Source organism: Delphinus delphis, chromosome 19 (assembly GCF_949987515.2).
Source record: "Delphinus delphis chromosome 19, mDelDel1.2, whole genome shotgun sequence".
Taxonomy (NCBI): Eukaryota; Metazoa; Chordata; class Mammalia; order Artiodactyla; family Delphinidae; genus Delphinus; species Delphinus delphis.
The window spans coordinates 50,872,450-50,897,861 of record NC_082701.1 but is presented as its reverse complement, the minus strand read 5'-3'; the positions used below and the strand labels follow the sequence as shown (position 1 = coordinate 50,897,861).

Here is a 25,412-nt window from a genome sequence, read left to right as displayed (position 1 = left end):
CGGGTGCCCGGTGCGCCTGCGCAGTAGGCGGCGGCGGCAGGGGGAGGTGGAGGCCGTGGAGCGGCAGCGGCAGCAGCGGGTCCCGGGACTGAGGCAGCAGCGGGGGCAGCGGCGGGCGGAAGCTGAGGTGACGAAGGCAGCGGCGGCGGCGGCCGTTTCCCTCACGGTGGCGGAGACCAAGGCGGCGGCGGCGGACGGGGAGCGGCCCGGCCCCGGCCCCCTGCTCGTTGGCTGTGGCAGGGCCGCCGTGGGGCCGGCCCGGCTCCCGCCCCCCGCGGCTCCCCCTCCGGCTCCTCCTCCGGGGAGACGCCGGGGACCTGGCCCGGCCCGTACTCAGAGCGCTGCTGCAGCCGCCGCCGGGGGAGTCGGAGGCGGTGGCGGCGCCATGGGCGGCCTGGCCTCTGGGGGGGATGTGGAGCCGGGACTGCCGGTCGAGGTGCGCGGCTCCAACGGGGCCTTCTACAAGGTGAGGCGGCGCGCCGGCCGGGGACGCGGTCTTCAGCCCCCTCCCTCCAGCCAGAGCAGGGAAGAGTGGGGCGGGATCGATATTCTGGAGCTAAGCCCTGACCCTTAGAACCTTAGACCCACGCTCCCACCCGCGGCCCTCCTGGGGGGAGACCTCTATAAGTTAACCCCTTCCTCTTATTTTTGGCCCCTCTATTACACCTGCTTTTACCCGCATCTCCGGGATTGAGCATCAGGGCATTATTGTACTTGGTTCAGCTCCCCCCAGCCCCCCAGAAGAGACCCCATTTACCCAGCGTCTCGTTGACTTTTCTTGTCTCTAGTAGAAGACCTACCTTGGATCTGAATCACGTCTTCCCCACAGTCCAAGCACATGGAGAATTCTCTTTATTCTTCCCTATTACCCCCTTGGGAAGGCCGTCCCATATTAGATCTTTTCATCTTCCTCGGAGAGGCCTCTGCTTACTGGCTCTGGAAGACTCACCCCACTTTCATCTTATATTTCTGTTCCCACCCCAAGGAGAAACGGTCAGAATCTGTTTATGACATTTAGTATCTTTGACCTCAGGAACTCTGGGCTGTACCAGTCTAGTTGCCTCATAGCCATAAGGTGGCATCTTTTCTCAAGTCTCTCGCCCCACCCCTTTATTCCAAGACTAGCTGGTTTACTGTTCTACCCAGGGATGGTTTTGTATTTGTCATCTCACTTTGACCTCATACATTTAGATCATTCATACAGTTTCTTCATCTTGAGGAGTGTAAGCTTCATATCCCTGATCTCTAAAAGGGGATCTCACAAGGATTCCCTCTGTTTATCTCCTTCTTAAGGATTTCCACTTCTAGAAGACTTTTTGGCCAACTCGCCCAGTTTGGGAATCCACTAGCCTTTTTTTTAAAGGAGAAGGAGAATATCTTTAAAAGATCCTTGTTTACTTCAGCTCCCCCGTTGCCCAGGATTGGGTTTTTTAGAACTCCTTTTATTACCACCTTTTAAAGCTGTTCTGAATCTTATTTTTTAGGACATTTTTTTCCCATTTAGATTAAGCCAGAGGGAGACCCCTCTTGCCTCTCAGGAATTTTTCTTTATGTGACTGTTGTTATTTTGAACCTCTTTGGACTTTATGCCTGGAATTGTCTCAGAGACTTTCCCGATTCCTGTCTTCTCTCATTTTACCCTGAGGAGCAAGAGCAGAGTTATCTTATCATAACATTACTTGTGAGGAGAAGAACCCCCTTTCCTTCACTTCCCCTCAAGCCTGTCCTCCCATAATAGACCTCTCCACCTTTGTGCCCTTGGAAATGACTTTCTCGAACTCCTTCCCTGTGAAATCATATCTTGCTATAACTGGAAAGGGTCTCATATTTGCCCTTGGAGTAGGTTTCTGCCCCAACTTCGATTGATAAGTTCAGTGTAGTCATTTTTGACCCATTCTAAATGCCTATTCATTTCTGCCTTACTTCCCTCACCAGGTTTCTTTATATTCTTCAGTGCCTGTGGGTACCCACATCTATCTTAACTTAACCTCTCAATATAAGCCTTTAGCTTTTTTTCCTAATATTTCTGTGTAATCCCCAGAAACTACCTATTCCATTACCCAGCTAAGATGGAAGAAGGAAGCTCCCAGCTGATCCCTTCTGTCATTTTTTTCTGCATACTTTCCTAACTCATGGGACTTTTTCTTCTAGCCTGCCTCCATAGCATTTCTGTTTTCTTTGGCAAAGTCTCTTAATTCCTTTCTGATTCTGATAGAGTGCATTTGTCTCTTATATCCTTTTTCCCCAAACTTGCATTACCTTTGTTGAAATACCTTTCCTCATAAGATTTTAGCCTCATTTACCACAGTATCTTGTCCTTCATCTGGGTCCTTCCCATCCCTAAGAAAAGTGATTCTTAAACTGAGCCTGAGATCAAGATATGATGTTTGCATTTGTTCTAGGAAGCATGGGAGTCAGACACAGCTGGGAAAGATTGGTATCCAGTTCAAATTAGCTGTGTGAGACTGCTGGGAAGGGACATGTTTCCCTTTCCACATATAAGTGTCCAACAGAAAATGTGTCTCTGGATCTTTCTCTTTTCTCCTGTGGGCTATGGCAGTGATAGACTTGATTGAGGGAATTGGGGCTAGGATGCTTTGAATCAGAGAATAGAGTTTGGACTTGAGCTGAAAGCCAGGTAATGTGGATTTTGTGTCCTGGCCACTTTAGCATTTTCTGCCGCATGCCTCAGTTGAAAACAACAGTAAATCCTTAAATTCAGACTAATCTTTCTTCAACGTTCAGTGCCATATAGATACTTACCCAATCTGTCCTTGCTGCTGATTTAATATTCATGACTCAGCAAACTTCAGTGTGGTTCAAGGAGTGTTTACATTGCTTCTAGAACTATAAATTTGGGAAGGTTCCTTTCATCCCTCTCAGAATTGGGTCCTAGTGTTGTTGATCTTCTTCCAGGATAGAACTGCAAATGTCAGATCTGGGATCTAAGTTATCTTTTAGCTATCCCATCAGCTCTTTTCTGTCAGAACTTAATGTGTTTTGTTCTTTAAGCGGTGCTCTCCCAAATGAAGTATCTGTTCACCTTCCAGGGCACAGTCATCCAACTTTCCAGACCTTACCTGGATATCCCAATTCCAATTCCTTTTTAAGGAATATGGCATCCTCACCTTCAACACGTGATTTTTATCCAGACCCTTCCTGATTTTCTTCTAGAACTCCCTCCTTTATTTTGAGAACCCAGAACTAGAAGATAGGTTGAAGGTGGGACCTAATTTTGTATCTTATAATTTGAGGAAAGTGAAGTACTTAGGAACCTAGGGCTCTCACTTCCTCTGTCCAGTCCTAGGCTCTATAAGCCAAAGCTCCATATGCCCTGGCCATTGAATTGAATTGAGTTATCCTTTGGATGTAGGTAGCCTTCTAGAGAGGCACTCAACTGCTCTTGCCCTCCTCTGCTTATCTTCTCAATGAGCATGGACTGAGCAGAACTAGGAGCTCACTTTATGCCACTGGTATTTTTGGAGGAAAAAAACTGGGGTAATGTGGGTGGAATTAAGGAGCAGAGACTGACTTGGAATATGAAGTTGAGGAGAAAGCTTGTTTTGGAGAATCTTTGAAGGAAAAGGACCCTAGAAGTATAAGAATGAGTGACGTTTAGTTGAACTGCTGAGTTATGTGAGGGAAAACTCCATTCTGAGCTTTGCATTTCTGCCTTGGGATCATGGTAGCTGGAAAAACCAGGGTAATGTTGCTACCTCTGCCTGAGGGCCAACCCTGACATGTTGGAGAATTGGATTAGAGCTTTAGACATATCCTTTGTGAATGAGTGTATCTAGGAGTGGGGATCTCTTCACAAAAGAGGCAGGCAAGTGATTCTCTTCCACTATGTTTTAGCTCATCCCTGAAATGTTTTGAAAATAGCTAACTCTCTCTTGATAAACTGTTTCTAAAGCTTAGAGATAGACATTTTGGATAAAGAATTGGATAAAGTCAGCTGAAGAGGCTAGATGAAATGTTTAGAGAAATCCTTATAAAGGAAGAAAAGAGGAGGACACTTAAAAAGGAGCTAAGGAAAAAGAAGAAAAAGAAAAAAAAAAAAAGGAGCTAAGGGAAGAACCCAAAAGGGAAGAGAGGGATTTGGGCAAATAGAAGATGTGAGTGGAGAAGAGTAGGAATGGGTATTGATGGAGCTGAATGAAGAGTGGAAAAAATATTACTGAAGAAGGGAATGGCAGAGAAGGCTGAAGCATGGGTAAGTCAGAGGCTAGGCAGTACCAGGAGGACTAATGCCTTGGGCAGAAGTAAAGTTCTAAGTAGTAAGACTCCATAACAAGATCCCTTCCCGAAAGAAGAGAAAGATGGCTGGTACAAGAGTGACATTTTAGGTTTAGATTTAAGGAAAAAACAGTGTATTAAGCGTTTATGATTGATCAGTTCTCTGAGGTGGGAGTGACACAAGTGTACATTTTTGGTGTTTTCTCTCCCAAACTCATATTTTGTTCCTACCTGCAAAGCTCAGGAATAGTTCTTCGTATATTAGCTTTTGGAAACCCCTGATTTTTTTAAAAAAAAACTAATGAGGCATAATTGACATACAATGAAGTACACCTATTTAAAGCATACAATTTGTTAAGTTTTGACATATATAGAAAACAAACCATCGCCACAATTTCTATCAATCCCAAAAGTCTTCCACCAACCACCAATGCCTTTTGTCATTATGCATTAGTTTGCATTTTCTGATTTTTGACAGAAGCGAAAAGGCAATTCAGTAGAGGAAGGATAGTCTTTCAACACATTGTGCTCAAAGAACTGCACATTCATAGGTTAAAAATGAAGTTTGGGGCTTCCCTTGTGGCGCAGTGGTTGAGAGTCCGCCTGCTGATGCAGGGGGACACGGGTTCGTGCCCCAGTCCGGGAAGATCCCACATTGCCGCAGAGAGGCTGGGCCCGTGGGCCATGGCCGCTGGGCCTGCGCGTCCGGAGCCTGTGCTCCGCAGCGGGAGAGGCCACAGCAGTGAGAGGCCCGCGTACGGCAAAAAAAAAAAAAGTTTGATTGTATCTGGCACCATATACAGAATTTAACTCAAAATGGATCATTGACCTAAATGTAAAATAAAAACTATAAAACTCTAGACAAGGACATTAGGTAAAGATTTCTTAGATATAAAACCAAAAGCTCAGATACAGAACAAGTTGAAAAATTGGACTTTATCAAAATTAGCAATCCCTAATTTTGAGTATGTGAAAAACAGGAGAGAAGGTAGGAAAATTGGGAGCACAGGATTGAACGCATAGCTTTGGCTTCCTCAGTGAAGACATAGGAAATAGGAGGTGGGGAATTCCCTGGCAGTCCAGTGGTTAGGGCTCAGAGCTTTCACTGCCTTGGCCAAAAAAAGAGAGAGAAAATAGGAGGTAGACCAGCGATTCCAGCTATTCAGTCATCCCTGTTCCTCTCCCTTGTCTTCATCTCAAGTTTGGGGTCTTCTACAAATTTTATTACTCTTTTCAAATTCGTAGCAGTGTCCTAGTCTAGCATTTAGAAATCTCACATCTTTTATTTATTTATTGGGCCGCACCGCTCAGCTTGCAGGATTGTAGGATCGTAGTTCCTGACCAGGGGTTGAACCCTGGCCCACGGCAGTGGAAGTCCTAACCACTGGACCATCAGGGAATTCCCTCACATCTTTTATTTTATTTTATTTTATTTTTATTTTTATTTTTTGCGGTACGCGGTCCTCTCACTGTTGTGGCCTCTCCCGTTGCGGAGCACAGGCTCTGGACGCGCAGGGTCAGCGGCCATGATGGCTCACGGGCCCAGCCGCTCCGCGGCATGTGGGATCTTCCCGGACCAGGGCACGAACCCATGTCGCATGCATCGTCAGGCGGACTCTCAACCACTGCGCCACCAGGGAAGCCCCCTCACATCTTTTAAATCCTAATTTTTCCTTCCGTAAATTGTGTTTGTTTCTAATTTCTCCAGTGTTCTGATTATTTTCTTACGACCCAGGCATCAAGGCACCAAGTTCGCTCAGGCCTCTTGCTGTATTAGGAGCTAGACCCTTTCTCTCTTGGCAGATCCTGATGTCCTCTAGGTGTTCCAGGACAACCTCACACTGTCTCATGGGATATTCTTAGCTTTGCTGAATGTTGTTGGTATTTTAATTGAATTCTGGCAAGCTGCTCAGCACTGCATGAGGCAGACAGATAGGGAGGCCTCTGTGGGAGCCGTAGGAGACCACTAGTTTCCCAGCTGTTCTGATGCAGGTGATGTTTCTCCCTTCTACTTAATTTCTATCTCATCTTATTTCTGGATTTTGCAACATTTCTTTCCCTGCCAGTATTGTTTCCTTTCTTGCTACCTCAACATTCGTATTCCTTCACCAATACAGCTTTTTCTGGCCCTGTTTTTAGATTGCTTGTGTCCCCATCTAAAACTCTAGTTTAAAAAAAGGAAAAAAAAAAGGAGTTTCTTGGTGGCCAAGTGGTTAGGACCTCTTGGTTTTCACTGCTGTGGCCCTGGGTTCAAGTCCCTGGTTGGGGAACTGAGATCCCGCAAGCCACAAGGCGCGGGCAAAAAAAAAAAGAAAAGAAAAGCAAACAAAAAAACTAGTTTAAGGCCCTCTAAAACTGTCTGTTCCCTTGATGGCTGAGGTGGTGGTTGATTGGCTTTTTTTTTTTTTTTTTTTTTACTTTGTTCTAAAATCCATTCTAGGGCTTTGTGAAGGATGTCCATGAAGACTCTGTCACCATCTTCTTTGAAAACAAGTAAGACCTTGGGAATAGAGAATCCAGCATACTAGGTCCTAGCAGGAGAGTGGAGAAGAGGGGGCGGCTGAGTCCCATGAGGCGTGTATAATAGGTGGGGGAGAGCCAAGGGTTTGGGTGGGCAACTTATATGGATCCCAGGAGAGGAAATGGTGAGAGTGGGGGTCATTTGACTCCATATTTAGATTCTAGCAAGAGATGGAAAGCACCACTATGGAGCAGGGCCTGGAGTTTAACTTGTAATCACGAGGGAAGGTGGAAAATGCCCAGTGGAGGAAGAAACGGGCAGCCACACTCGCCTGAATGCTTTCATATCACTGTTTTCCCTCGCAGCTGGCAGAGTGAGAGGCAGATTCCTTTTGGGGATGTCCGGCTACCACCTCCAGCTGACTATAATAAGGAGATCACAGAAGGGGATGAAGTGGAGGTAAGGGCCTTGGAGTCCACCTTTTCTAAATGTCCCTTTTCCCAGGATTCTGCATCTCCCTTACCCTGATACCAGTACCCTAGGCTCCTCACTGGTTGGTTCACGCTCCTTCCTCCATCCAGCTAGGCAGCCTGTGGAAGAGTGAAATGCAGCAGTTTTCTGTCCATCATTGCTGTGATCAGTCAAGCTCTCAGGGAGCTTCCTGTTTTCAGAGGATTCACTTTTCTTCCATTTATGATAACAGCATCTAAAATCCAGTGTACTCTGATTTTAATTAGCAGCTCCTTCCTCTAGATTCCTTTATCTTAGTTTAGGATGCCTCCCAAGTGTCTTAATGCTCATTCCATTCTTGATGTTTTTGGATGGTCCTCAATATCTCTTATTTTCAACTTCTCTTCAGGTTTATTCTCGAGCCAATGAGCAAGAACCTTGTGGCTGGTGGCTGGCCCGGGTGCGGATGATGAAGGGAGATGTGAGTGATTGTCAAGGCCTTTGGAGAACTGCTGAAACACATATTTTAGTCAGAGAAAGGTGGGAGACAGAAACTCAGGTCATCCACAGCTTCTCCTTTCTTTCCTTCTGCCAGTTCTATGTCATTGAATATGCTGCCTGTGATGCCACTTACAATGAGATTGTCACCCTGGAACGGCTTCGGCCAGTTAATCCCAATCCCCTTGCAACCAAAGGCAGCTTCTTCAAGGTCACCATGGCTGTGCCTGAGGATCTGAGAGAGGCGTGAGTGTTTGGGATGTCGGGAGTGGGGGGCCCTCTTTATGGTCCTCATCTCTGCCCTTGTTTGTCCCAGCCCCCACTCCCAGTTTCAGTGTTCTGTGTTCCCTGGCCCTCTAGAGTCCCTTTTGCTCCCAGTTCCTCTGTTTCCTCATCCCTGTTCTTTTACTGCAGTCCTTATTTTTCTCAGTCCCTCTCTCTCTCCCCTTCAACTGTACTCTACACTCTGCCCTCTGAGCACTGTTCTCTTTCTCTGCAGCTGCTCCAATGAAAACGTCCATAAAGAGTTCAAGAAAGCATTGGGAGCAAACTGCATCTTTCTCAACATCACAAATAGTGAGCTCTTCATTCTGGTGAGTTTATTCTGCCTGAATTTCACCTAAGCCCTTTTCCCCTTTTAACTCCTTTGCAAGAAGAGAAGAGCTAAAATGTGCTTATATTTATTTGTCAGAGAGGACTTTATTGCTCCTGACCTCTGTGGACCCAGGTTAGCCCTACCTTTCCTTAGTCTTTCTCATGTATGACCTTAATTTTTTTTTCAACCTGACCATCGTATTGCAGTTTGGGCTGGGTACCCTTCCTTGCATATTTGGACTCTCAAAAACAGACAGTATGATTCTCACCTGCGCTTGCTACTTAAAATCACTTCCCTTAAGCACCCAGTTAGTAGGCCCTTGTGAGACTGACAGTGATTTTTCCTGTTCCTCAACTTTGTTTCTTAACTCCCACCCTTTTCCAGTGACTCAGGCATCCTGATTCCCGGTTCCTGGATCTCCTCTAAAATGTAGTCAGGCAGTTTTAATGACTTTTCCATTGGTTTCTTTGCAGTCAACCACAGAAGCCCCTGTGAAGCGAGCATCCCTGCTGGGTGATATGCATTTCCGAAGCCTGCGCACCAAACTGCTACTCATGTCCCGCAATGAAGAAGCTACCAAGCACCTCGAGGTAAGTTTTGGCTTCAGTTTTTACTGCTGATTGGTATTGTCCTTCTCCCCTCCCGCCCCATCCTCCACCCATGCTCTTGTGAACAGACATTAAGGTCTTTCTGGGCCATTAAACCTGGGTCTGCTATTTTATCTCAGACTCCTCCAGATGGCAGAGCTCCATCATGTTTTAGTACAAGCTTTTTTTCTTTTTTTTTTCAAAGGGACCCTTTGATCAAGTGAAATTTTACTTGAAAGCACAATGCATAAAACATATCAATCAAAACAGGGTCTAAAAGTGCAAGAGGGTGTGGCTCTTACCTCCACTGGCTGCCCCCAAATTACCTCTGAGAACCAGACTGCTTTGTGGGATATGTTTGGGAACCATTTGTACACTGGAAAGACCACTGGACTTGGAATCAATCCTATGTCTTGCTTTGTCAAATAATTTGATTTCAGTGAGCTTTTTCTTCTTTAGCTGTGACAATGAGGTAGTTGAATGTGAGTGTTTCTACAGTAGTTGAAAGTGAATGTTTTTGTGTTCTGACATCTTATGACATATGACATCTTATGATGGTCAGATTCTCTTAGGAATTATACCATCCTAAATGAGGATGGTATATATACACGTGCTTGCACGCACGTGTATGTGTGTATTTGAACATCTGTTTCCTTTTTATCAAGTGAACTGATCTTTTCGGGAGCCTTTGAAAATTCTGGACCATGGTAATCTTTACTTCTCCAGGGATGCTACTCAGGGCACTGCCAGAACCTTTCCCTTTTCCTGCCCTTGTACTCAGGTATCCCTCTAAGGACTGGTTGAGAAATGAAGTGGTAGCATGGTGTACCATAACCTCTTTTTATGCTTTTCTCAACCTGTTGCTTTCTGTTCAACTTTTCAGGTTTTATTTGGGGAGTTGATATTGGTTTGGTTAAGGTAAATAGTTCCTTACACTTGCATTTACCTTGTGAAAAGTCCTTTCTTTCATACCAACTTTATTTAATCCTCTTGTTAGTCTGGGAATAGGGTAGGTCAGGTGTAGTCATTTAGCAGATGACAGAACAGAGGCACAGAGAGTATGTTTTGTTTGGGATCACACAACCAGATAGTGTTATAGCCAAATCCGGATCTTTGATGGATCTCAGCCCAGATTCGGCCATCATTACCTCCCCTCCCCACCAAGCCATTGGTATTGGGAAGGTAGGAGTGGAATGAAAAGTTCCTGAATACTTCACAGGTCCTGGTGGTCAGTGGACTCCCAGGTAGTTCTGGCTTTCTTTCATACAGTCTTTTCTCATTTAAGTTATGCAAAGCATCCGGTATCTGGGACAGGTGTTCTGAGATTTCTCCATGATTCCTGTAGTCCAGTGGTCCAGTGCCTTTTTTTTTTTTCAGACAAGTAAGCAGCTGGCGGCAGCTTTCCAAGAGGAGTTCACAGTGCGAGAGGACCTGATGGGACTAGCAATTGGGACTCATGGTGCCAACATCCAGCAGGCCCGAAAAGTACCTGGGGTGACTGCCATCGAATTGGGTGAAGAGACCTGCACTTTCCGCATCTATGGGGAGGTCAGCAAAAGATAGCTGTTGTCAAGGTCCCTTAGGGGATAGAGAGAAGAGAGTGTGAAATAGAAAGGAAACCTGTCGTGTTGACCTCCCTCCCTGACGTCGGTGACGCCACATTTTCTCAAAGACAGAGAGTGGCAGGAAGGTCACTGTTTGAGATCCAGATGTTCTGTTTTATTAATGACTCCCCACTCCTCTTCTCTTAGACTCCCGAGGCGTGCCGACAGGCCCGGAGCTACCTTGAGTTTTCTGAGGACTCCGTGCAAGTGCCCAGGAACCTGGTTGGTGAGTTGGGGATGAGTATGTGTATAAGAGAATACAGCTGGGGACCAGATGTGAGATGCTCTAAAGTGATTCTGGCTTGGCACCTCCCTGTGGACTTCCAGTTTCACAAGGACAGAGCAAACAGTCTGTAGTAGGAGTGACAAAAATGGGAGAACAGATTTCTAGGGATTGTGATATTTTGTCCTGTGAAGACACACCAGAAGCTTAGAAGCAAGAGAATCATTAAACGGAATCTTTATATAGCAGCTGGAAAACTGTTTATCTTGTCTGTTTTTACTCTTCTTTCTTTCCTTTTTTTTTTTTTTTTTCCTTTCCTTTGGGAAAAAAAGGCCTAATTCCTCCTTTACCCATTCAGGCAAAGTGATTGGAAAGAACGGGAAAGTGATCCAGGAGATTGTGGATAAATCTGGTGTGGTGAGGGTTCGAGTAGAAGGTGATAATGACAAGAAGAACCCCAGGGAGGAGGTATGGGGCAGCTAACACCTAGAGATTGGTTGCCAGAAGTAGATGGGATTATTCTCCAAGCCATTCCCTTGAGAGATGGGATTTCTAGGGGTTGGGGCTTGGGAACTTTGGTTTTTCCTGGTAGATGTACAGCCCAGAAAGATCCCATTTGGGTGGGCTTCTGTAGGAGACAGCGTGAACTTAAAACTTCGTTTGAGTCTCTTTCTAATCCATCTGTCCTTTCCTCTGCTCTCCAGGGAATGGTTCCCTTCATATTTGTTGGCACCCGAGAGAATATCAGCAATGCTCAGGCTCTGCTGGAGTATCACCTCTCCTACCTGCAGGTATCCAAGCCAGAAGCCTGGGAGAGGAGAGATCCATGTGTACAAGGGGACTAAGGATACTGGTGGATAAAGTTAAAAGTGGTGGTTCCCAGTTTGTGTCTCTGAGTAGAATAGAAACCATTAGGTGGAAAATTGGGGCTGTGGAGTTAGAACCCAGAATTTTCCCTGTTTTAAGCCTTCTTGCATTCCTGAGAGTTCAGATCCATTAGGGACAGTCAGGGCAGAGAAGCAGGAAAAAGAGACTGTTCATTGATCTTATACTTATTCCTCCTTCCTTGTTTTTCTCCATCTTCTCCCCAACCAGGAGGTGGAGCAGCTTCGCTTGGAGAGGTTGCAAATTGATGAACAGCTTCGGCAGATTGGGCTGGGCTTTCGCCCTCCTGGGAGTGGGCGGGGCAGCGGTGGCAGCGACAAGGCTGGCTACACCACCGATGAGAGCTCCTCCTCCTCCCTCCACACCACACGAACCTATGGGGGCAGCTACGGGGGCCGGGGCCGGGGCCGGAGGCCAGGCGGTCCTGCCTGTGGTGAGAGGGAGGCGAGCAGTGGTGGGGTGTGTGGGAGGCAGAAGTCTGGGTGGAAGTTTGAGGAAAGGGTGATGGAGAAGATGAAGAAGTGGTTGGCTGGGGGACTTAGGAGTGAGAGCGAGAGTCTTCCAGCCTGGGGACTGGGATGGATCCTGGGGTAGGGTGAGTGACCCTGTTTGAACCCTACTGTGTTCTTCAGGCCCCATCTCAGACCTATCCACAGCTTCTGAGACTGAGTCAGAGAAGAGGGAAGAGCCCAACCGAGCTGGGCCTGGTGACCGGGATCCCCCGACCCGGGGGGAAGAAAGTCGGAGGCGGCCGATTGGGGGCCGGGGTAGGGGACCCCCACCTGCCCCCCGGCCCACCTCAAGATACAACTCTTCATCAATTAGCTCAGGTACCAGAAGCAGACAGCTAGGTTCACGAATGTGGGCCAAAAGGAAAGATGATGGACACCTCACTCCCAACTCCTCTTTTTCCTCTAACCAGTGCTGAAGGACCCAGACAGTAATCCCTACAGCCTACTGGACACATCCGAACCAGAGCCCCCAGTTGATTCAGAGCCTGGGGAACCCCCCCCAGCAAGTGCCAGGCGCCGCCGCTCCCGCCGCCGTCGCACTGATGAAGACAGGACTGTCATGGATGGAGGCCTGGAATCTGACGGGCCCAGCATGACAGAGAATGGCCTGGGTAAGGGGTGTACCTGGATCTGAAAAATCAGAACTGGGCAAGAATTGAGGGATGGGAGATTGATGCACAGCTCTCATTTTCCCCTGCCCCACAGAAGATGAGTCAAGACCCCAGCGTCGTAATCGGAGCCGCCGCCGCCGTAACCGTGGTAACCGGACTGATGGTTCGATCAGTGGAGACCGTCAGCCAGGTCAGCTCACACAGGATGTCAGCAGACTTCCTCAGAGAACAGGATGCCTCCTATCCTGTGAAAGCTAGGGGTTGGGGTTCAGTGGGTGTCTAGGGGCTGGGTACCTGGGTTCCTTCTGAAACTTTTGGTCCTCTGCCTTCCCCAGTGACTGTGGCTGACTATATCTCCCGAGCAAAGTCTCAGAGCCGCCAGCGGCCACCCCTGGAACGCACTAAACCTTCAGAGGATTCTCTTTCAGGACAGAAGGTAGGCAAGCAAGATATAGTTTACCCCACCTCCTTTTTTGTTGTTCTGGGGTAGGGGGCACAAGAAAACTCCCAAAGAAACCTCTCATTAAATTGCAGAGAAGGCATGTCTGATGGAGTTTAGACTGCATTTAGAATAGTGAAAAAAGTTTGAATAGAAGAGAATTTGGTTCATATTTTCTGGACCCCAGTAAAAGTGACTACAGGGGACCAGCCTGGAGGTACCTGGAGCATTTAGGTGGTAGGGAATGGCATTACCTGAATTTCTACTGACCTTTTTCTTTGCTTCCTCTCCATTTTCTTTCCCACTCCCCCCTCAGGGTGACTCTGTCAGCAAGCTTCCTAAGGGCCCCTCAGAGAATGGGGAGCTCTCTGCCCCCCTGGAGTTGGGTAGTTTGGTGAATGGGGTTTCATAAACCCTCCAGCCCGCATCCCTCCCTTCTCCATCTCGCTTGCTGCCCAACACCATGGCCCTCACAGGCCCAACTGACCTGCGCTGGAGCTGCTCTTATCTAGGGGGGCGGGGGGTGGCACAGCAGCTTGGGTCCCCCCCCAGCCTCAAGGAGCTAGTGGAGGGGTGTGTAACAGGGTCATACCCCCCTCCCTCTTGTCCACCCTACCCCCAGGGTGAGGGGAGCCTCTCTCCTTCCCCATCAGACTGGATGTGCCTTTATCCTCTAATGCCCCAATCTCTCTCTGAACACCCCCATTCTCCGCCTGTTGGTGCGGGGTGCTCCTTGACCCACCCAGATTGGACAGTTCAGGGGGGCTCCCCTGCTATCCCTCCTCCCGTCCTGTACCCCCCATTTCTGGGGCCTCATCACTGTGGAAGACGGGGATAGTAAGGGTATAAGTGGGTGGGAGGCATGGGGAAGGTTTTGGAGTAGAACCAGGGGTGTGTATGAAGTGGGGTGACAAGGTCCCCCAGGGGAGGGGGGACCAACCTTGTCTGGTGGATGAGAAGGCGTATTTATTTTTCACTGTACAGTATTTAAAAAGAGAATAAAAAAATCCAAATGGCCCTCTGGTTCCTGCACCTTCCTTATGCCCAGTTTGGTCCATCTGTTTGTGTAGGACTGACCTGCCTTGACCCTTGTTTCCTGTATCTCCACACCTAGCTTCTCTGGCATTCCAAAGTTGGTCTACTTCTGGGAATTTCTGACATTCCTAAATTCTCCAGGCCCAGGTACCCTCCTGGTCCAGAGGAGAGTGGCTTGTGCCTTGCTGCCTCTCCCCTCCCCCAGGTTTGCTGGTAGAGGGAGCTGGGCCACTCCTATACCCTGAGTCACAGCGGGCTAGGTAGGGCTGCTCAAAGCTGGAGCTGTTCCTGCTAAGGGGTGAGAGCCAAGGCAGGCTGCTTAATCCGATTACCTGAGGCCTGGGGCTTGGGCTGGGCCTTGGGCAGAGTGGGGAGCAGGGTTCCCTCAAGACAGCCTCTGGGACCTAGGTGTCCAGCCCTCATTCCTGCTGGTTCTGTGCCCTGGATCCAGGCTTTTTCTCCAGCATCCACATCGCTGACCTCGCAGCCTTAGGGGTCATCCTGGGCTTCCTTGCTCCCTGCCTCCCAACTCTGAGGATTAGAAATAAAACATGCAGTGGAGAAACCTAGGTTTGGGGGCTATAGTGGGGAGGGTTTAAATTTTCTCACCTGGAAAGGGGTTGAATCACCACCCAAGCACCTCAGGAAGCAAAAATGGCCTGCCTACCTCCTGACTGCCAGACTTTTTTGCCCCGGGCCAGGTTAGGGGTTTGAGGAGCAGGAGGCACCAGAAAAGAGTTTGGTTTGGATTGGGGGGTTGGGTGTCCTCACCTCCCTCCCAGCACAACTCTGAGCCTGAGGGCTTTTGATCACCAGATGCCTGATCCGTTGTGCAAAGGCATTGACTTTAAATTGCCAGTGCTTAAGAAGGGAGGGGTAGCTGTTCAGAGCCACTGGGGCTGGAAGGCCTGACTTGGGTCTTGGGTGGGGAGGAGGCGTGGTCCCCTGGGGGGGGGAGTGTTGGGGGCTGGGAAGAACAGGACACCTGGTTGGCCTAAGGGAGGGGGAGGTTGGCGCCCTTCAGGAGGCGCGGTCGGCTGGGAGGGAGTAGGGAGGAGTCAGTCGTTAAAAGCAGTTCCCGGGCCTGGCGCACCCGGCAGTCACAGACGCTGAGGCCAGGTGAGAGGGCTGTGGCACTCGGGCTGTGCCTCCTGGCAGCTGCGGGACCCCAGAGCGCGAAGTTTTACCGCCTTCACCGAAGCCCGGGCCGGTGGCCGGCAGCTAATAGGGGGAGCGAGGCAGGGTCGGGGACCCCGCGGCCACAAGGAAAGAGCACAGCCTATCCAAGACTGGGTACCGGACAGCGGATTTTGCGCTCGACTCCCCAAACGTGCCGGATTGATTGGTGGCAGGGGCTCCATTATAAGGACTCTGAACTTGGGGACGATATATATACCTTTTAAGGACACGAGTCTCTCTGTAACGACTCCGGACTAGGAAGGCACTTCCATTTTAAGGATACCGGGTTTGGGGATCAACGTTTCACTTTGGAGGGGAGGGCGTGTAAGACGCCCTCTTAAGGCTTCCCTTCACCCCCGATGGCGCTACCCGGCTCCTCACAGGCCTGGAGGCTGGAACCTCCCACTCCCACAGCCCCTAACTCCTCGTCCTCGGGCTCCCAGGAGCGGGAGGGCGCCGGGAGCCCAGTGGTCTCCGGGGGGCTTCCCTTGGAGAAGGTGAAACGGCCCATGAACGCGTTCATGGTGTGGAGCTCCGCCCAGCGCCGCCAGATGGCGCAGCAGAACCCAAAGATGCACAACTCGGAGATCTCCAAGCGTCTGGGCGCGCAGTGGAAGCTGCTGGGCGAGGACGAGAAGCGGCCCTTCGTGGAAGAGGCTAAGCGGCTCCGGGCCCGGCACCTGCGCGACTACCCCGACTACAAGTACCGGCCCCGGCGCAAGACCAAGAGCGCGGGCCCCGGGTCGCCCCACTTCGGCCAGGGAAGCGGCGGCGTGGCTGGCGGCGGGCCTGTCTGGGGACCCGGGTACACGACCACCCAGGGGAGCAGAGGCTTTGGGTACCAGCCCCCCAACTACTCGACAGCCTACCTGCCTGGCGGTTACGGGTGAGTGCCCGGGGAGCGGAATGAGGACGTGCCCCCCGCCTGCAGCCTGGGTGGGGGCGGATACCAGAGGGCCTGGCTGGCAGGGGCCCCCCCACCCAAGAAGGGGACACACCCGGAGAAGTTTGGGGGGCGCTCCGTGAAGGGTGGGAGAGTTCCGGGGAGCCAGGGTCTTTCTAGAGGACGTTTCCATCATAGTCTGTTGGTGGCGGCACCGCAGGAGCAGACCACAGTGCCCTGGATGTGACCGTGTTCTAGTTACCAGAATTTCCCGTTTCCCACCCCCGATTCTGGCCCTCGTGTGACCCAGCTTCCTCTCCCAGCCCCCGGGGCAAGGACAGGCCAAGCCCAGCTCTACCCCTTCCTGGCCTGCCGCCCCAAAAGAGGAAAACAGGCGCGCAGCACGCAAGCTCGCTCTTGAGCGTGCCCCAACACGGCGGCGGCGGCGCTGCTCTAAGCCGTCCTGGGGTCCGGTTCCCTACCGGCGGGACCCGGAGAGCCAGGGATGGGTAGGTGGGTGACAAGTTATACTTGTCTGCGCAGAGCTGCTCAGAACCACCCCCACATGCGAGCTGGGGACCCTCCTCGGCACCTCCAACCCAGGGGACCAAGTGCCTTCTAACCCCGGTGTTTCTCTTTGCAGCGCTTCCCACTGTAAACCGGAAGCCTCCTCGCCGTGCTCTCTCCCTCAGAGTAACCCAAGGTTCCAGGGGGAGCTGCTCCCCCCTTACAGCCCCTACCCACCCCCAGGCTCTCCCACTCTGTACAACCCTCCCCTCCCAGGGGCCCCCATGCCCCTAACCCACCTCTAACCCTCATGGACATGGACCTCCCAGAGAGGTTTCCATCCTCCTTTTCTACCCAGAAACACCCCAATACCACCACCACCACCACCACCACCATTCCCAGGCTGCAAACCCTGTTCTAGAACTGTTGGACCACAGTTCAGAGGAGGTGGGCAGTACCCCCCAAAGCCCTGAAAGCCAGTGGGAACAAAAGACAGTTTTTTTTTTTTTTGTAGGCTGAACACAGTTTTGTACGATTACACCACGTCTCTGAGTCTTTATTGTACCATCTCTGTTCACCTTTACTGCAGCAGGAACCAGCAGTCTCCACTCCCTTCCGCCTGGACCTGCCAGAGCAGGAACCTTCACACCCCACCCTGGGGCCCTGCCTGAGTCAGTCATTCTTCTGTCCCCCTTCCCCCTTCCCCCACCAAGCACTGGGGTCCAGGAGACAGTTGAGCCAGGGTGCGGGAGGGAGGAACCCACAAGCACCTATTCCCTTCCACTGTCCAGCCTCTGTCCTCTAGGGTCAGAAGGGAAGTGGGGAAATGGGGGGGACAGGGTAAGAGTTTTGCCCAGAATAGGCAAGTAGCTGGAAACTTCTGCTAAAGAAAGAATCTCAGCTAAATGATTAAATGTCAGCCCGTAAATCTCTTCCCCTATCGTTTCTAAGGATCTGGGTCAACCAAGCATTTCCACTAAAGCTGCAATTGCAGAAGAACAGGGAATGATTAAAAGTCACACCAGCAGACTGGTTCAGACGGGAAGGATCCCAAGGTTGGGTGGATGAATAGAAACATGGAATGTGCTCCAGGAGCCAGCTCAACTACTGCTCCTTTTTCTTCTTGTGGGGAGCCTTTGCATTCCAGTAGAAGACGAGCTGGGCAGCGATGAGGCCATTGCAGAGGGAAGAGACTACAAAGGTTCCAGCCATGAGGGGGTCTCCAGTTTCCTGGGTGAGAGACATGGCTAGGGTTACTCTTCAGCATAGCCAAAAAGGGCTCCAGAGAGGGAGCAGCTTCAAGTCCATGGGGAGAGAGAGAAGTAAGGTGAGGTTATGGTGCCCTCTAGAGGGGAGGAGGTGCACTCACCTGAATGGAGGTGAAGATTCGGGCCAGGGAGCCCCCAAAGAGCAGAAAGACTGTGATGGCTGACAGCTGGCCCGTGTGCCCATTGCGGTAGTTGGTGGCTGCCTGGAGCAGCTGGGGAGGAGTTGAGACCCTTCGTTTTGTCATCTGAATTTGTCCAATGTTCCCATGACATTTCTGCATTCCCCTCAGTCCAACACCCCCAAACTTTGGGTTTCCCCTCTGCTCCTCACCCAGTCCCCCTTCCCAACATCCTCTCCCTTGTTCCCAGCACCCACCCTTCCCACGACCACAGCAGGCATGTTGGAGGCCTGGAGCAGGGTGACTACAGCCTGGGGCGTCAGTGGTGAAAGCAGCACCAGCAGGACCAGGGCGGAGCACGCTAGGAAGGCAACACCTGGGAGACAAGGAGATAAGGAGTCAGCAACCTCTGCGGCTTTCCCAGGCCTGCGTTCCCAGCAAGGCTCCCAACAGCTGCAGCCAGCTCCTGGCTCAATCCTCAGCACCTTTCACAGTCTGTCCTCTGTAGTGCAGGACCAGGAAGGCGATGGTGACCGTCTGGAGCATCAGGAACAGAGCTTCACCCCAAGAGCTGCAGAGTCAAGAGTTGGGGGGAAGAAACGTGGGCCTGGAAAGAGGCAGGGAAAGCCTCCATAGCCCATCCATCTTGGGGACCCAATTCTGATTATTCCCTGTCCTCCACAGCCCTGCTGGTTCCTCCCGGCAGCCCCCACCCGCTTGACCCAGGATAGGAAACTGGGCATTCTTGGGATTCTCACCTCCTCTCATCACCATAGATGATGGCTAGAGTTCCAGAAAGGCTTAAGCTTTCCTGCCCTTTTACCTCCCTCACCCTAATCCTTACTAGAGTTGTGACCATTTACCCTAGGAGATAAAGGGCGGGGCCCCTCACCTGAAGGGGAAGTTGTTGGTGATGCTGTAGACCATGGTCCCAGTCAACGCCATCAGCTCTAGCATTACCGACTGGAGACTCAACCCTTCCGCGCTCTTGGCTCCCAGGATTTTAAACACTTGGGGTAGTTTTACTGGAGAAAGAGGATGAAAAGGGCAGGGCTGAGGGGCTGACATCCCTTGGGAGCGCAGCACGACAGCTACAGAGCAGACTGGGAGGCATGTTAGCCCCGCTTCTGGTTAAGGGACCCATCCAGTTCATGGCATCTTAGCACTCCACCCACCTCCCAAAAACAGGAAGGGAAGATGATAAGAAACATACCCAGAAGTGAGCCAGCCACAATGCCCAGCCCCAGGCCTTTGCTGAGGAGAATCTTGAGGCAGGGAACTAAGAAGAGAAAAAGAGGTAAGCAGAGATGACACGGAACCCAAGCCAGGGGTTCCAGGAGGCAGCTCAGGTCTAAAGGCTTGAAGTGCTCCTTAAGACCTTGACATACCCACACAAAGGAAGCCTTGGGTGGTCTGGAGGCAGGTGAAAAAGGCCTAGTTCTTCCTACTCCAAATCATATCACGTTCAGACAAGGTGACTTTCCAAAACGGCTTTTACCATTCCTTTTTTCTGACCCAACCCTCCATTCCCTGCCATCACATCTAAACTCCTTAATCTGACTTCCAAACCTCTCCCTTGCTTCCCTGTATAGAGCTGAGCAATGCCCAAACGTCCTCTGATCCTTTATTCCCCGCCTCTGAGCCACTAGGCAATCCACTTCACATGTCTTCTTTCTCCAAGGATAGGTTTCCTCTGTATCACTCATTCCTGAACACTGTCTCTGGCCCCTACTCAGGGACTTGACCCTTCCAGGGCTTGCTTTTATGCTCTAGCCACCGACATCTTCTCTAGCCTTGAAGCCCTATCCCCAAGGTGCCTGGCCCAGTAGTAGTCAGATTCTCGTGGGTCCTGAACGCGGCTAAAACATTGTCCCGGGAGCACAGCTGGGGTACCAAGAACTGACGCGGGCAGACCGCGAAGGCTTCCCTAAAGGTCTGACGTCAGAAGCAGGTTTTGCTCTGGCGTCGCCTCGTAGATAGAAGGAGGAAGGCAGACAAGTTAATTCCAAAATTCGACCATGAGCAAACGTGGAAGCTGGAAGGAAAGCCACTGGGATGGCAGGATTCTTGGGGGAGCCGCAGAAGGCCTGGATTCATCAGAGGCTTTGAATCAGGTGTAACCTTGCTCCTGAAGGTATAGAGATCTATTACAGGTTGGAACGATCTAATCAGATTTTAAACTTTGTTTTGTAAAATTTGAGTCTTTTCGTCTTCCACCGTCGCTAAACCAAAGAACTACTCCCACCCGGCGACTCCCCTCTCTCGCTCAAATATGGAGTCCTCCCTCTACGGAGCCCGAGACATATCCGCCCCTCTCAGAAGCGACTTCCGCCCCGCGCGCCGTGGCAGCTGTCACTGCTGTCACTTAGTCCGCACTCACGCCCTATTTACGGCCGGAGGGCTCTGAAGCACAATTTTGACCGGATGCCGAATAAAACTCACCGTGAAGCAAGTCCCACTGGATGAAAATTTGGTCGTAGCATTTCTCAGGTAAAAGAATCGGCACCAGCACCCGTTTGAGCAGCCCGTCTACCTCGGTCGCCATATTGAAAGGCTAGCTTCCGCCAACCCCTCAAACCGCCATTGACTTACGATGCGCATGCGCGCTCTGGGCACGCCGCCTCCCGTCTTCTCGCGATTAAACAGGGCTGCTGCTCTTGCCTTACTCCATCCCACCTTCGTTCGCGTAAAATAGCTCTCGCCCGGAGAGCACGTTTTTGGACGCGCCCACCCTGCTGCTCGAATTTTAACGCGTGCCAAATATGTACGCCTGCGCAGTTCCATCATTCGCGCCTTTGTTTACGCTTCCGCTTCGGCAACAAGATTTATCCTCCAGCCTTTCTCCGCTTCTCCTGCTCGACGCCATCTTGTCTTCTTCCAGCTGACTTTACATTGTACGAGGTTGAGACAGAAGGAGTGTGAGTCTCCAAAATGGCGTTGGGCCGGGGGTTCTGTAGCGTTCTCTCTCCTGGGCTCTCGGCGTCTCCAGAGGACACGGCACCGACGGGGGGGGGCACAGTCTGAGCCAGGCATCCCTCCTTAGGCGCCGAGCCTATGCTTCTTCCTCCTCAGGTTCGCCCAGGCCTTCGCAGATGGGTGCGCCAGCAACTGCTGGGCCGGGACAGTGAAGCAGAGGAGGGGGAGGTGGGGAAGGTGAGCCCAGTTTCGGGGGACTGCAACGCCCTTAACCCCCGTGCGGGCCCAGCCCTGGCCGCCCCTGTGAAACGAGGGCCCTGGGGTTCCCTCTCACCCCACTGGCCCGAGGGCGCCACCTCTAGGCCAAGGCCCGCTCCTCGGCCTCCTGTGACCGCGTGCTGAGCCAGGGCTTGGGCCAGGCGGAGGGGGCCTAGCAGCTAGCCTTGGGAAAGGGCATCTTGGATTACGCGGCGGGAGCGATGCGCTCTGCCCCCCAGTGCCGGGACATCAGCTCTCGGCCATCTCGGTGGAGATGGGCCTGGCCATCAAGCTCTGTTGGCTGGGCGCCTGCTGGGAGTACCACACCCTTTGGGGACTACCACACCCTTTGGGGACTCCCGCACCACAGTCAGCAAGGTCATAACGGGGTGTCGGCGAGGCGGTGGTGTGGTTGTTTGGTCCCTGCCACGTGCTGCTCTCAGAGGGCTGGGCCTGCAGGTCCTGGCGGCTGCCTTCTGTAGCCGTACACGGCTGCTACAACCGGAAGGGTCCCATTCTGGACCCGGGGATGCTCATAGCTGATTGTAAAGGGTCTGGCGCTTGTTGGTCGGGGAGGTCCTTTGAAGAATCTGGATTCAGGCTGCCTTGGGGGGTGCCACCACTAGGTGCGCCACCACCAGGGACTTCAGGTTGGCTCCGCGGGTCGCCCAGGCTGGAGGCATGTTGTTCCCAGGAGCATAGAGAGTGATCGTATGTGGAGTTCACAGTACGCATTGCTCCTGTGGTTGATGAAAACCCTTTGCAGGTGAGATAGGAGCATCCCAGGTGCGGGGAGAGTTTAATCCAGGCTGTTCGCTAGGCCTGGGCACACTGGGTAGGGCAGGGCATTTGAAACAGAGCAGGGCAGGGCTGTGACCTTCCCACCCACACTCATTGCTCTTGCTGCCTACTTTGCCTGTAACTGTAATATGAAGGTTGGGAAGAAGGCTGCTGGGATGGGTGGCTCCACTGGATTGGAGGAGAGAGGGAACTGGAGCAGCCAGGGGCCCCAGAAGAAGAGGAGGAAGGGAGGTGAAGCCGATTCGACACCAGCTGTGTCAGGCTTCGAAGGATGAACCCGTGAGGGCATTGGGCCACACAGTGACATTTTCATCCCTCCTCATCAGCTGTTCCTGGCTCCCCAAGACTCAACCATGGAAGGTACAGAAAGGTGTGTGACAAGAAACTCATGGCTTTTAATCCTGGCAGGAAGGACAAGGAAAACCAAGGGTAAAGACTTGATCAAGTTTTATTATTCTCCCACTGGAGATGGGGGAGGGGGAATCAGTCATATTTAATAAACAGCTCTCTCCTCATTCCTCCCGATTGCATTATCTCGACTTTTGTTCATCAAGACAGGGAAGGAAGATAACTTTGTCTCTGAGTCAGTTGCGTGGTGAGAAATGAGGGCACCTCCTGGTGCCCTGGCTGTTGGGACAAATGCTCAGAGGGGCTGGTAAGTGGGTGGGCGTCTCCGGACGATGCAGAAGGTAACAAGCACCAGGGTGAGGAGGCCAAGTAAGATCAGGCCAATGATGAGAGGCAGCAAGATGGATCGGTCACTGGGGCAAGAGAAACCTGGCGGAAAGATAGGGCAAGTAGGCATCACAACGGTGGTGGTTGGAATAAAGGTGGAAGGAGGGAGGAGGGAATGTGGGATGTTGGGAAGTAGGAGATTGGTGAGGGGCTGGCTCACCTAGAGGACTCAGAGCAAAAAAGAAAAGGAGAGCCTGCGTAGAGTCTTATAGAGGAGGGGAGGACAGTTACCCTAGCTCTGACAAGCTTGAGAGGGGGAGGAAATTTGGGGGTGCAGGAAGGGAGATTATAGGCCTGGAGGGGAGGGCTTTCAGTGCAGTGGGAAAATTCTGGGAGGGAAGGAATAGGTCTTACTTGGTCCAAAGGCCCCTGTGGGGGGCAGCTGAGCAGCTTGTAGCTTCAGGGAGAGCAGGTCCAGGTGGAAAGCTGGTGAAAGAATGACGCTTGCGTTTCTGCAACTGAAGCTCTGGCCCAGAGGGGTTTGGAGATCTCGAAGGGATGAATTCTGAACAGAGAATATCCACTCTGAAAGAATGAGGAAGGGTCAGCTCCATAGCCACATCCCCACCATACCCCCAGCCTAGGTCCCTTCAGGAGCCCAGACATCTAGTGGAAGTGATGAGAAAGGGAAGGTTACTCACGTGATGCCTGGGGGAAGGACACGTTGTACTCCACAGTCACATGGTTCAGGTAGACGGTGCTCTGCAGTGGCTCCTGGGGAGGTGACCAGGAAGATTCAGGGCAGCAGGGGAGAGTGGCATCCAGGTACACAGAGTAAGGAGTGCGGCAAGAAGTTGGTAGGGGTAGGGCACTTGGAGGGTGAGAGTGAGGGATGAGGGTTAAGTACCTGCTTGAATCCAAAGCTGAGCTGTCCATAGGGGAATGAGAGGAGCAAGTGGGGATGATTACTCTCACAGCCCCCTTGGGCCTTGGTTTTGTTGGGGTTCAGAACAGAGATTCCCCAGGCCTGCGGAAGTTAAAAGACGAGAGAGGGTCACGAGACTACACAGCTGTGCCGTTCAAGGTTCCCTGTTCCCTTTGTCTCCACCCTGTATTCATCTACTTCTTTACTCTTCCTCCTTCCCTTCTGAACCGTAGCAGAAGGCCTCATCCCCCTCCCCTTATGTCCTCTACTGTTGTTTAGCTTTACCTCTCCTCCATCCTGGGTTGGGTACAGAACTCGAATCTGAATCTGGGCTTGGAGCCGGACGCAGGGCTGGGAACCGTTAGTCCAAATGTAGTCTCCTATCGCCTCCTTGGAGCCTGGGCTAGGACTTGGAGAGGGTGGAGGTGGTCCTGGGCGGGGGGATCTGGTGGAGGGTCCTGGGCTGGTGGCAGTGCTGTTGCTTGTTGGATGAACTGTGGCATTTCCGTGACTGGTGGTGGTAGCAGGATGGTGAGTGGCTGTTGAAGACTCGTGGCTGGTGGTGCCCGTGGTGGTAGTTTTATGAGTGGTGGTAGCCGTGTAAGTGGTCGTTCTGTGGCTCTTGGTCGTTCTGTGGCTGGTTGTTCCAGGGCTTGTTGTGCTTTCTGTAGCTGTAGGTGTCACCGTGAAGGATGGCAGCAGAGTGGCCGATTTTTTATGAGGACAGTCATTCCCTGTCCCCTGGGCTTTCAGAGGAAACACTGGTTAGCAACCCAGGGGCAGGCTCCTTCCCAGGGACCCCCTCCCCTTCGTCCCCTTTCTCCCTACCTGCTAGTAGACCCAGCAAGGCCCCAGAGAAGAGCACAGCCAACCTCATGACAGAACAGCCTCCACCCAGAGTCCAGCTTGGTTCTGTGTCGGTACCAGCTGCCTGCCTGCTCAATCAACCCTATACCCTCTGCCTTCGTTCTTTTGGAAAAAGAGGAAATCAATCTTTGACTTCCTGTAACTGAGGTAACCCAACCCCCAGCCTGACTCAGACACCTCAGCCCCAGCCACCAATCTCTTAGTCATTAAAATTTTGTCATTGAGTTAGATGATTGGCCCTGGTGTCACCGAAGTAGGGGCCGTCAGCAACATGTGTCATGTGGATAGTGGGATGGAGTTTTGGGTAAGTGGATCCTTGGGGATTCATTTGTCTGCCTCAGCAAAACATGCCTAGTGGTTGTGACAAGTGATTATGGAGCCAGCAGCCCCTCCCTGTCAGAGTTCAATAGGATGTAAAACTTGAACATTCATTTCTACTCCCTTTCCTCTCCGTCTGTTGCTTCCTCTTTTTTTTTTTTGCGGTACGTGGGCCTCTCACTGCCGTGGCCTCTCCCGTTGCGGAGCACAGGCTCTGGACGCGCAGGCTCAGCGGCCATGGCTCACGGGCCCAGCCGCTCCGCAGCATGTGGGATCCTCCTGGACCGGGGCACGAACCCGCGTCCCCTGCATCGGCAGGCGGACTCTCAACCACTGCGCCACCAGGGAAGCCCCTTTTTTTTTAATTTATTTTTGCTGTGTTGGGTCTTCGTTTACTGTGCGAGGGCTTTCTCTAGTTGTGGCAAGCGGGGGCCACTCTTCATTGAGGTGCATGGGCCTCTCATTGTGGAGCATGGGCTCCAGATGCGCACGCTCAGTAATTGTGGCTCACGGGCCTAGTTGCTCCGCGGCATGTGGGATCTTCCCAGACCAGGGCTCGA

General features: G+C 51.7%; 4 protein-coding genes and 1 long non-coding RNA gene across 5 annotated transcripts; 3 read left to right on the top strand and 2 right to left on the bottom strand.

The window, feature by feature from the left end:
- Positions 1-49: 49 nt before the first annotated feature.
- On the top strand, positions 50-14,112 carry FXR2 (FMR1 autosomal homolog 2). Its single transcript, XM_059996847.1, has 17 exons — positions 50-466; positions 6,677-6,729; positions 7,063-7,156; positions 7,557-7,628; positions 7,743-7,891; positions 8,145-8,238; positions 8,714-8,830; positions 10,205-10,375; positions 10,579-10,657; positions 11,013-11,122; positions 11,359-11,445; positions 11,750-11,972; positions 12,172-12,369; positions 12,462-12,662; positions 12,757-12,852; positions 12,998-13,098; positions 13,418-14,112. Exons 1-17 carry the CDS (start codon positions 386-388, stop codon positions 13,511-13,513), a joined length of 2,022 nt encoding a protein of 673 aa, XP_059852830.1. The 5' UTR covers positions 50-385; the 3' UTR covers positions 13,514-14,112.
- A 1,110-nt stretch (positions 14,113-15,222) lies between these two features.
- On the top strand, positions 15,223-17,243 carry SOX15 (SRY-box transcription factor 15). Its single transcript, XM_059996851.1, has 2 exons — positions 15,223-16,201; positions 16,842-17,243. The coding sequence occupies exons 1-2, from the start codon at positions 15,675-15,677 to the stop codon at positions 17,008-17,010; spliced, it is 696 nt and encodes a 231-aa protein (XP_059852834.1). The 5' UTR covers positions 15,223-15,674; the 3' UTR covers positions 17,011-17,243.
- Positions 17,235-20,781, bottom strand: MPDU1 (mannose-P-dolichol utilization defect 1). Its single transcript, XM_059996850.2, has 7 exons — positions 20,535-20,781; positions 19,306-19,371; positions 18,985-19,117; positions 18,578-18,663; positions 18,350-18,468; positions 18,075-18,185; positions 17,235-17,935 (listed from the first exon to the last, which is right to left on the bottom strand). Exons 1-7 carry the CDS (start codon positions 20,635-20,637, stop codon positions 17,810-17,812), a joined length of 744 nt encoding a protein of 247 aa, XP_059852833.1. The 5' UTR covers positions 20,638-20,781; the 3' UTR covers positions 17,235-17,809.
- Positions 20,782-20,909: 128 nt separating this feature from the next.
- LOC132414377 (uncharacterized) lies at positions 20,910-22,586 on the top strand. The gene is made up of 2 exons (XR_009516940.1): positions 20,910-21,010; positions 22,394-22,586. It is a non-coding gene; the product is annotated as an uncharacterized lncRNA (long non-coding RNA).
- On the bottom strand, positions 21,085-25,109 carry CD68 (CD68 molecule). The gene is made up of 6 exons (XM_059996849.1): positions 24,496-25,109; positions 23,953-24,413; positions 23,650-23,769; positions 23,444-23,516; positions 23,157-23,327; positions 21,085-22,844 (listed from the first exon to the last, which is right to left on the bottom strand). Exons 1-6 carry the CDS (start codon positions 24,542-24,544, stop codon positions 22,711-22,713), a joined length of 1,008 nt encoding a protein of 335 aa, XP_059852832.1. The 5' UTR covers positions 24,545-25,109; the 3' UTR covers positions 21,085-22,710.
- Between the last annotated feature and the right edge of the window lie 303 nt (positions 25,110-25,412).